At 36.8% G+C, this 11,722-nt stretch overlaps 1 gene segment (V, D, J or C); it reads right to left on the minus strand.

Annotated features, from left to right (window-relative positions):
• Positions 1 to 6,520: 6,520 nt before the first annotated feature.
• Positions 6,521 to 7,165, minus strand: LOC121433405. The segment is given in 2 exon segments: positions 6,521 to 6,927; positions 7,114 to 7,165. Coding segments are annotated over 2 exon segments (456 nt in total).
• Between the last annotated feature and the right edge of the window lie 4,557 nt (positions 7,166 to 11,722).

Below are 11,722 nucleotides of genomic sequence, written 5' to 3' on the forward strand. Positions count from 1 at the left end.
CTTTGATTCATAACATCTGTTAGTTCCCTTATTTCTCTCTTTATTTTTTTTTTTGTCTGACTGACCCGTCCAGTATTGAGAATGGAGTATTGAAGTCTCCTACTCTTAGTGTTGGGGGTTTAATGTATGATTTAAGCTTTAGAAGTGCTTCTTTTACATATGAGGGTTCCTTTGTATTTGGGATATAGATGTTCAGTATTGAGATTTCCTCTTAATGGATTTTTCCTGTGACAATTATGAAATGTCCTTGTTTTTCTCTTTTGATTGATTTTAGTTTGAAGATTATTTTGTTAGATATTAGGATAACTACACTCACTTGTTTCTTAGGTCCATTCCATTGGAATATTTTTCCCAACCCTTAACTCTGAGACAATGTCTATCTTTGAGGTTGAGATGTGTTTTTGTATGCAGAAGAAGGATGGCCTCTGCTTTTGTATCCAATCTGTTAGCCTGTGTTTTTTATAGGTGAGTTGAGTCTATTTATACTAAGGGATATGAATAATCAGTGATTGCTATCTCCTGTTAATTTAGTTTTCATTGTTGGTGATGTTAATTTGTGTGTTTTTCCTTCTATGGCATTTGCTATTGTAAAATCATCAATTGTCTGTGTTTTTGTTGATGTAGCCAACTTCCTTGGTTAGGAGTTTTCTTCTAGTATTTTGTGTGGGGCTGGGTTTATGGCTAGATATTGGTTAATTTGGTTTTGTCATGGAATATCTTGTTTTGTCCTTCTATTGTGATTGAAAGTTTTGCTGGGTATAGTAGTCTCGGCTGGCATCCATCTTCTCTTAATGCCTGCATAACACCTGACCATGACCTGGCTTTAATTTTCTCCAGTGAAAATTCAGGTATAATTCTTATAGGTCTGCCTTTATATGTTACTTGTGTTTTTCCTTTGTAGCTCTTAATAATCTTTCTTTACACTGTATATTTAGTATTTTGATGATTATGTTACTAGGGGACTTTTTGATGCAGTCTCTTTGGTGTTCTGTAAGCTTCTTGTATCTTCATAGTCATATCTTTCTTTAGGTTGGGAATGTTTTCTTCTATAATTTTGTTAAATATGTTTTGTTTGCTTTTGAGTTGAACTTTTCTCCTTCTTCTATACCTATTTTTCTTATGTTCATCGTGTCCCATATTTCCTGGATATTTTGGGTGAATCTTTCATTAGATTTAATATTTTCTTTGACTGATGAGTCTATTTCCTCTATGGTGTCTTCCGTGCTTGAGATTCGTTCTTCCATATCTTGTATTCTGCTGTTCATGCTTGTGTTTGTGGTTCTTGATAATTTTCTCATGATTTCTGTTTCTATACTTTCCTTGAATGTGGTTTTCTTTATTGTCTTTCAGTTTTCAAGTTTTGAATAGTTTCTGTGAATTGTTTGATCATTTTTTTCTTTGTTTTCTTTAAGGGATCTGCTGATTTCCATTTTTTTTTTGGTTCAACTTCTCTTCAATTACTTTGAGGGAATTTCTCATTTCCTCTTTAAGACTTTCAAACATTCTCCAGAAGTTATTTTTTAGGTAACTTTTTTCTGCTTCATCTATATTTTGTTACTCAAGTCTTGATGTTTTAGGGTCTTCATTTTATTGGTGTCATGTTGCTCTTTGTGGTTAGGCACGTGTTCTCACTTTTTCTACTCATCTTTTCTCTATAGGATTGTTTGGCATTGTCTGTTCTTCTGTTGATTGAATTTCTGAGTGCCAGTGAATCCAAGGCTCAGATGGTTCTTCCCCATAGTATAGTCAGTGCCATGGCTCTAGTTACCTCTTTGGTCACTCTGTGTACTGGAGATTGCTCAGCAGTCCTAGGCTTTGATCTACTTCCTTAGAGTTTGCTGTCTCAGGTTTCCTCTAGCCTAGGTTGTTGGATCAGACCTGATTCTGTAAATATCCCTGCTCTGGATTTGTTTCTGCAGAGGTCCCTGGCTTGGGGTTGGACCTATAAAGATCTCTGTCTCTGGTCTACTCCCTTGGATTTCTCAGGTTCTGGTGCACCCAGACCAGCACAGGGCATGGCTCAAGCTTACTCCCTCATAGGTGGCAACCTCATGCTCAGACCTGCAGAGGTTTCTGGTTCCTGACTATTCCCTTTGATGTTCCAGATCAATGCCCAGACCCATAGAGTTCCTGGCTCAGGCCTACTCCCTCTGATGTCCAAGACTTACACTTGGACACACAGAGATCTCTGGTTCTTGCCTACTCTTTCAGAGGTCCCAGATTCATGCCCAGATTCACAGCAGTCCTGGCTCAAGCATAGTTCCTTGGAAGTCCAAGACTCACGGTCCTGGCTTAGTTCTACTAGCTTGAGAGTCCCAGAATCATGTCTGGACCCTCAGCAGTCTCTGGCTCTGATTATTCATTCAGTGATTGTTCCCCTGTACCTGTTCCTATGTAGTTCTCTCTCTCAGGCTTGCTCTGGCCCAGGTTGCTAGCTCAGTCTTGGTCTGCCAAATGTCCATGGACCAGATGTGCTCCACTCCCATGGAGATTGCTTTCTCAGGCAACAAATGATATTTCAATTCTATGTTTCTTCAAGTTTTTTTTTTCTTTCCTTCTTCTTCTTCTTCTTCTTCTTCTTCTTCTTCTTCTTCTTCTTTTGGTTTTTTTGAGACAAGGTCTCTCTGTAGTTTTGGTGCCTGTCCTAGAACTAGCTCTTGTAGACCAGGCTGGCCTCAAACTCACAAGATCTGCCTGCCTCTGCCTCCTGAGTGCTGGGATTAAAGGCATGTGCCACCACTGCCTGCCTGTTTCTTCATTTTCAAACTTGATGCAGGATATTCTTACTTTTTTTTTTTTTTTTTTTGGTTTTTTCGAGACAAGGTTTCTCTGTGGTTTTGGAGCCTGTCCTGGAACTAGCTCTTGTAGACCAGGCTGGTCTCAAACTCACAGAGATCCGCCTGCCTCTGCCTCCCAAGTGCTGGGATTAAAGGCATGCGCCACCACTGCCCAGCTTTACTTCTGTTTTATTGAGTCTTATTGTGATGCCTTCTTTCTTTGTGAAAGCAAAAGTATGAGTTTAGGACTCACAAGACCAAGTTCTCAGCAAAGTTCTCAACAAAGGAGAAGTATTTACTTCAGAGAGAGAGAGATGTCAGGGAATAAGCGAAAATACAAGAGACAGAGGAGGGGGAGATGGGGTATGGAAACAAAGAAAGGGGGCATAGTATTTGTCTTAGAGTGAAAAAGGACTGCAGCTCATTAGAGAGACATGACATAGAACATAGTAAAATTGTACTTTATAAAGTAGAAAACTAGTGTTAGGATGAGGTGCTTAATCTTATTTGGAAATGTTAATTATGAAAATCAATGGGGGCTTTTGATTGCTGGCTTTTGATATTCTGATAGCTGTACTTTAGAAGTCAGTCTCAGGAGAAGGAATTAGGCACATAAGTAAATAGATTTTGGTGAAGAATTTCAGGAATGTAAACTAATGGTTGTTAGCAATACAGAAAATTGGGGAGAAGGGGAAGGCTTACCTGAGTCATGCTTTAGTAGGCTAGTGTGTCTTCACTGAGTGTTGTATTATTTTAATTTAACATTTCAATTGTTATATTTTCCCTGCTCAGTTATTTAGCCGAGTTGATGATGGTTTTTTCCATCTTGCTTAAGTTTGCCTACATGTCACCAGCCTTTCTCCCTACATCCTTGTTTGATTGAATTCTTTTGTTTTTATCTTTTGTTGTAATTGATCATTTTATTAGTACATTTTTAAAATCTTCACACAATCTTTTATCTTTTTTAGATCTTTGATTGGAATCCTTCAGTGAATGATTATCTTTTGGGACATCAATTTTACTTGATTGTTGATAATTTCTGTGTATGACTCATACCTGTTGGTTTAAGTACCTTTTAGATTGATGTGAAGCTTTAGTAAACTTTGCATTCTACACTCAAGGGATCACTACCCAGAAATATTCAGAGAACTATGGAGCACTAAGGAATGTGAAGATCTCCAAAAACTTTTTGTAGTCTGTAGCATTTGTTCCCTGCCAGATCCCCAAAATGCATATTCAATGTTTCTTAATGAAAATATGGACATGCTTAGTTATTTATATGGTTAACAGGAGCGAAATATACCCTCTTAAAAACCCACTAAATTCTATTTACTGATATGAGACTGGAAGGGAACATCTGTTGACACAAAGTTATTTCAACCATTAGGGTGAATAGAATGATATCAGTCTCCACAGTCAAAAATTAGATAGAGAATAGCTATATGTTTTTCTTTGGGTTCACCTTCTTATTTAGCTTCTTTAGGATATCAAATTATAGACTCACTGACCTTTATTTATGGCTAGAAACCAATTACGAGTGAGTACATCCCATGTTCATCTTTTTGGGTCTGGGTTACCTCACTCAAGACAGTATTTTCTATTTCCATCCATTTGTGGACTGTGACTGAAAAAGCAGGGGATAAAACCGGACTCTCTGAATATGGTGGATAATGAGGGCTGCTGAGAAGCCAAGGACAATGGCACTGGGTTTTGATCCTACTACATGTTCTGGCTTTGTGGGAGCCTAGCCAGTTTGGATGTTCACCTTCCTAGACCAGAACGGAGTGGGGAGGACTTTGGACTTTCCACAGGGCAGGGAACCCTGACTGCTCTTCAGACTTGAGAGGGAGGGGGAGAGGAGTGGGGGGGAGGGGGAGAAGAGTGGGGGGACAGGGAGAGGAGCGGGGGGGAGGGGGGAGGAGTGGGAGGCTGGGAGGAGGCGGAAATTTTTTTTCTCAATAAAAAAAAATAAAAGAAAAAAAATTAGATAGAGAAATTTCTGAAGGAGTTGAGGCCCCAGAATCAAAGACAATATATATCATAATTTCCCTCCTTTTCAGATTCTAAATATGTCTGTATGAATGCATGAGTGTCTTATGCTAATATGTGTAAATATACTCTGTATACATGTCTATATGTATACGTGTTTGTGGGTGTATGTAGGTATGAGTGACAGGAGGTAAAGGCATGTGTGAATGTATATGTATGAGAGACTGAGTGATAAATATTGAAGAGGAACTAAGGGAAGAAGAGATAACAGGAGAGGGAAGAAGAAATGAGGAAGATTTGTGGGTAGAGTAAATGCATATGATTTACTGGGAAAAAACTGCTTATGAGAAAATGTACGATAAAGAAACTTCTAGAGGCAACACATTTTTCATTCCAAGAGTTATTTTAGGGCCATAGTAATGAAAACACCTTGGTACTCTCATAAAAACAAATGGGTTGACTAATAGAATCAAATTGAAGTCTGTGATATTAAACCAAGTATCTCTGAACACCTGATTCTTAACAAAGAAGCTAAAATTAGTCAATGGAAAAAGGAAGCATCCTCAACAAATGGTGCCGACATAACTGGATGTCAGCATGCAGAAGAATGCAAGTAGAACCATATCTATCTGCATGCACAAAATCAAGTCCAAATAGATCAAAGACTTCAACTGAACTGCATAAAAAAGGAAGTGGGAAGTAGCCTTGACTTCATAGGTACCAGAGACCACTTCCTAAATATAACACCAGTAGCACAGACACTGAGAAAAACAATTAATGAATGGGAACTTCTGTATATGAGGAGATTCTATAAAGCAACAGAAAAAGTCATTAAGATAAAACAACAGCTAATCCCACATCAGACTGAGCATTAATCTCCAAAATACAGATCTCAAGAAACCAAACATAAAAATACCAAATAATCCAATTAGCAAATGGGATAAACATCTAAACAGAGAATTCTCAACAGAGTAATAGCAAATGGCTGAAAGACACTTAAGGAATTGCTCAATATCATTAGTTATCAGGGAAATGAAAATCAAAATGACTCTGAGATACCATCTTACACCTGTCAGAATGGCTAAGCTCAAAAACACCAATGATAGCTCATGTTGTAGAGAATATGGAGTATGAGTAACACTCCCCCATTGCAATGCAGATGTGAATGCAAATTTTTACAGCCTCTTTGGAAATTAGTACAATTTGAGTACAATAAATTTATTTCAATTAAAGATTTTAAGGGACAGAAAGATCCATCAGAAGGCAAAGATACCTGCCAACAAGCCTGATGTCATAGCTGACCTGATCCCCAAACCCAAATGACAAGCAATCAATATAGTTCAAGTGTTCTCTGGTGTCCACACTTTGCCATGTCAAATGTGTACCTAGAAATATGCCCACACATAAACACAGACAAACAAATGTACACTCACAGGCACACAGAAAGACTACTTAATTAACTAAAATGCAATAAAAAGTAAATAATTTATAGAGGGAAAGAAAAAAAAACAGAATAAATGAACACCAGAAAGGAAATAAGAGAGCACCACAGAATTCAGTAAAAGAACAATAATCATTTTTTTCTAGTTTCCAAACTGCTACCATCATCATTACTACTGTCCATAGCGTCTTATGTTGGACACTGAATTTCCAGAACTATAAAAATAAACTCCTTATATTCAAGCAGCAGAGCTTGTGGTAATGTGTAAAGATAACACTGAATTCTTTTCCACCACTGTTTGAACACATCAGTCTCAGTCAGCAGAGGGACATATGCAGGTCCAGGGCTGTGTGGTGCAGCCAGCTGGTGAAAATGTCAGAGAGGTTTTTGTTGGAGGCTGAAGCACTGTGGGAGGAAAATTATAATGCTGCATACAGTAGTAATCTGCCAGGTCTTCAGCCTGGACACTGCTGATGGTGAGAGTGAAATCTGTCCCAGATCCACTGCCTGTGAAGCGATCAGGGACCCCAGTGTGCCGAGTGGATGCATCATAGATCAGTAGTTTAGGAGCCTGCCCTGGTTTCTGCTGGTACCAAGCCAAGGAGTTAGTACCAAAAAATAAAAGACTCTGACTGGACTTGCAGCTGATGGTGACCTTCTCTCCTGCTGACACAGCCAAGGAGGATGGAGACTGGGTCATCACAATATCTGCCCAGGCACCTGCAATCAGCAATAAAAATGATGATGTGTAATATGAAAAAATTGAATTTAATATCTTTGTAATATCATATCACATATTGTCAGAATATTATTGTGTAAGACAAATTCTATCATGACACATATTGTAAATATCTTATATACAAAGAAATGACTCTAAAAAGATTATAAAACTTTTGAATTCCTCACCAGACACCCAGAGCAGCAGGGACAGGATAACCTGGGTTTGTGACACCATGTTTATCCCCCTGCCTGTCAGTTCTCACTGAAATGGCTTGGTTTATAAATTCAAGGTGGTTGGACTGAGTTGAAGAAGCCTATGCAAAGCAGTTAGCAAATATCTTAGAAAATGCATGGGCAGTGTGTGTGTGACTAGCTGGTGTCAATCAACAGGCAAAAATAACAACATGGGGAGTGTGAGCAATCACTGAATGATATTATCTTACAGTACTCAAACAGATATCTCTTAGGCACTCTAATGACAACTTTGGTTTAAAATTCACAATATTTTAAAATCAGTTTGCTTTGCAGAATGTTAGGAAAGCTGTCTAAGATTAACAATACTATGGAAGTGATAAATTATGTTCCAAAAAAATCACAACCAAAGGAACTTAGAGTTCCTTTGAAATTTGAAATTCAATAAAAGAAAGAAATGATGGAGAAAGGAAAGAAGAATGACAGAGAGAGAAAATGGAGGTTAAATTTGCTTATGTTATCCTATTTTTAAAACTAAACTTAATAGAGGACAATGAACAGTGCCACCAACATTGTACTCCAAGTTCTAGACTTAAAAAAGTGCCTCCTAGAATTCTCTCAATGCAAATCCTGGTGAGCATTAAGATTAAGATGAATCTTAAATCCCAAGCAATGGTATATCCTGCCGAAACAAACAAGTGTCCTCTGCACAAATTAGGGAACTGAAACAAGATGATAAATTGTGGAAAATAGAAGAGGAAGAAAACAAACTTGATTTCTTTTAAAAATTCATTGTTGTAGACCAATACTTACCAAGAGTGTTTATTCCATAATGCATTTTATAAGATTACTTATGAATTAACAGTATTGTAAGTGGGTGAAAATAGTCTTTCTGACATAGTGGAACACTAAAAATCCTCTCCAGAAGGGAACACTGTTATCTTAAATCAAGCAATAATTTTACAGAGATCAATAGAACATGGTACCAGATATTGAAGCTATACAAAGAAAAAAATATTTGGATATGAATAAAAATTAGAAGCAATAACTTATTTCACAGAACATATCTGGACTTCAGGTTGGTGAACTCTTAAAGATCATCTAAGAAGTAAAGACAGTATTTTGTGTAAAGTACAAGACACAAAAATAAACAAATAAAACATCATGTCAAGATGTTGGGAAATATATCTTTAATCTTAGACCTGGAGAGACATAATAAGGAGAATTATATATTTGAGATCACCCTGGGGCACAAGTTCTAGGCCAATCTAACCTGTGCATGGAGACGATCTTTCAAAATGTGTGTTATTAATCAAGTGCTTACAAGACACTTTAGGCATTTGATATCTAAATATCAAAGTAGTGTTTTAACATTAACATTTTAGCATTAAGCCAAGATTATTATTGAAAATTAAATATACATTTAAGTATCATGTATTTTTCATTTATTTTCATTTATTATCTAATTTTATAAACCTACTTTTCATATATAAAATGTTAAATTATTTCTGATAAGCATATTCAGATTTCTTTGTCAATTTGTAACACCATCGTAAGAGAGAGATAAGCAACCTGTCAATTAATGAAATTCCCAAACTCAAGGTAAAAATAAGACAGTTTAGTAACTCTGCTTCAGGCGGTGTCTAAAAATATGACAGATGAATAAATGCTCCTTTCAGTGTCTAACAAGTTGTTCTATGCTCTCAATCTTTGCAGAACTTTGTGCTTTGTAACAGCTGCAATGAGATCAGACTGTGGTTTCATGCCATTTACCATTTATCATGCAAATAAAACACACAGAGACTGGGTCTTACAAATCCAAATGCTCCTGCAATTAAACATGTATTTTCACATTATATAAGGGGGATCACAGAAAATAAAAGGACACGATATTCATGATTGTTTATGTATAGGAGAAAAACCAAAGAATGTTTAATTACTACTGTTCCAAAAAATCCAGTTTCCAACCTTGTGCATTAGAATCCTTAGGCTGTGATTAAATGTGAACTTACTACAAACCTACTGGTTGAAAACAACAGAGATTAATTTGTTCACAGCTGTGGAGCCAGGAAGACAGATGTCGATTATCTTGATCTCATGGAACACGGGACTATCTTCCATAGGCTCTACACTAAATAAATACCTAGGGAAGTCATATTTCATCCTCAAAATGAGCATAATGGCAGCTGAGGATCTTGCCATTTAATAAGGTGTAAAAGTCAGGCAATCTAAACAAAGAGTGATAAAGACTAAAATGTAGCCCTCCCTACTTAGCTGATCCTCCTTCTACCACATCTTATTTATCCTTGGAATATCAGAAAATTTCCTAAAATTGTGTGAGAAGAAGAACATTAGAAAAACAAGTACAGGTTAGTTCGGTGCCCCATGGGAAACACAGCTTCATCCAGGCAAAACCTTAATGGGGCTTTCAGCTCCACCATCTTCAGCATGGCAATATGGAGGAAAAGAATAAACATTTCCAATCTCTTCTAAATAAATAGTAAGGATGGAGGTAACGAAAGCTGCTGAACATCAATAATTTGTGCTCTTCTGAAGTTAGTTAGTGACTTCTAGATGATCTTCTGTGGCTTTTAGTATCTCCCAACTTGTCACTGGGATAGAAACAAAAGCAAAATCATAAAAATCATTCATTTCAATGATGAATTAAAAGCAAATCATAAAACTGACTATAAATTGTGGTAAAACAGGACAGGAAGAACAAGCAGTATATGCTGCTGGAGGAAGTGTAAACTGATATACAGTCACTGTGAACTTCAGTGTGGAGATGCCTCAAGAAAACATGAAATTACAATATGATTTATTTACTCCTGCATTACGTATTTTCCAGAACAAATGTAAATCAGCTTAAAAGAGATATGCTTCCACACCCATGTTTATTGCTGCACTATTCACAACAGTAAGAATTTAAATCAACCCAGTTGTTTATCAACAGAGGAATGGATTGTAAAAAGGTACAAATGTGAAAGAAAATTTATTCATCTATAATAAAAAAAGAATCACATCAATTTGTTATTTTTTCTCTTTGGTTCAATATATACATTTGTTTGAGAAAAGACTGTTTATGTTGACATAATACTTATTTTTCTGTGTTTGGGAATAGAGTTCAACCAACATCTTGTGGTTCAGGCTGAATAGTAGTAATCTTGAGATCTTCTATACCCTTGATGATTTCCTTACTGCGTATTCACTAGTAATTCTGACAGCAATTGGACAAAGTAGATCAGTATTCTAATCCTGACATAAGTAAGAAAGTAATCATTCAAAACTTTGTGACATGAAATTTCAAAAAAAATGTATCAACAAATTCACTGGTCATACAGTGAGATATTTTTAAGTATCCAGAACAGAATGCAGACTTGACAACACCTTGACTTACCTGTGAGAGCCTGAGAAGAAGACCCAGACACATTGTGCTCAGTTTGTAGGTACTGAGATTGTAAGGCACTGAGTTCATGATAACTGTTTGTGTAGCACTAGGAAAGTCATACAATACAGTTTCCCTCTCCAGAGCTAGGACTGTAATCTTGAAAAATTCAAAGATGTCCAGCAGAAGTTATTGCTAAGGATCATTTCTTTGAACTTTTGTACTTAACGTGGGAAGGTCGCAAAAGCCAAAAGGAGGTTCATGAAGAGGTGCAGAGTTTCTTTGAACTAAAGTTTCCATCTTGCACTCCTGGATCTCTAGAGTCCTGTACCTGTAATGGGAGAGCAAGTAAAACCCAAAAAGGATCATAGGTATGGTGCCATGTAATTTATCAGTCAGGGTGAAGAGGCTGATGGGTTGCACACTGAGGTAGCAGTTTCAGTGTGACTGTCTGCTAAGTAGTAAATTCCAGGTCAGCTCAGGATATGTAGTAAGGCATTATATCCCTCCACCTAAGAAGACAGTAAAAACTGAAGGAAGGGAAAAGAAAATGTGGAAGTTATTAAGAAGAAAGATGTGAATATAGGATAAGAGTAAAGAAGAGCTCAGTAGTCTAAACCTATAGATAAGAATCTGTGATGGACACAGAAATACTGATCAGGAGCTAAGCAGTAAATCAGCTGCAGGAGGGTGGCTTGTGTGATCTGTTGAAGAGGGACTTTTTGGTAAAATAGATGTGGAAATGTGACATTAGGCTGAGGATGCCAACTTGTGTCTGCAAGACAACTAACAGTCTTCAATATTCAAAGCTCTTATATTGAGTGACTGAATAACATTTACAATAAATTTTAAATGATATTTTAGACAATCTATTGAACTTAAAAAAACTGTGCTTTGAAATAGTAGCAGGTGGACATTTATTAAGAAGGAAAATTGATTTTTTTTTAAATATCCATGGTCTGACAAACACATTTGTTGGTTTAAGGAATCTCTCTTTCACAACTTCCCCCTTTTTATGAATAATCTTTCTAATATAAATCACATAGTGGAGATGGGTGGGGAAAGACCCAGGCAAGAGACAGAGCTTCAACAATACTGAGTCTTCTCACCTGAATCCTAGAACAGCAGTATCCAGTATGATGTCTTTGTATCCTGCTCTTTGCTGAAAGTATTTTCAGGTCTAAGAGTTTTCTGGTGAAGTTTGAGAATCTTTTAATT

The sequence above is a fragment of the Microtus oregoni genome, unplaced genomic scaffold, assembly GCF_018167655.1.
Source record: "Microtus oregoni isolate MIOR12 unplaced genomic scaffold, Mior012 000002F_ref0000024, whole genome shotgun sequence".
In the NCBI taxonomy this organism is placed as follows: domain Eukaryota; kingdom Metazoa; phylum Chordata; class Mammalia; order Rodentia; family Cricetidae; genus Microtus; species Microtus oregoni.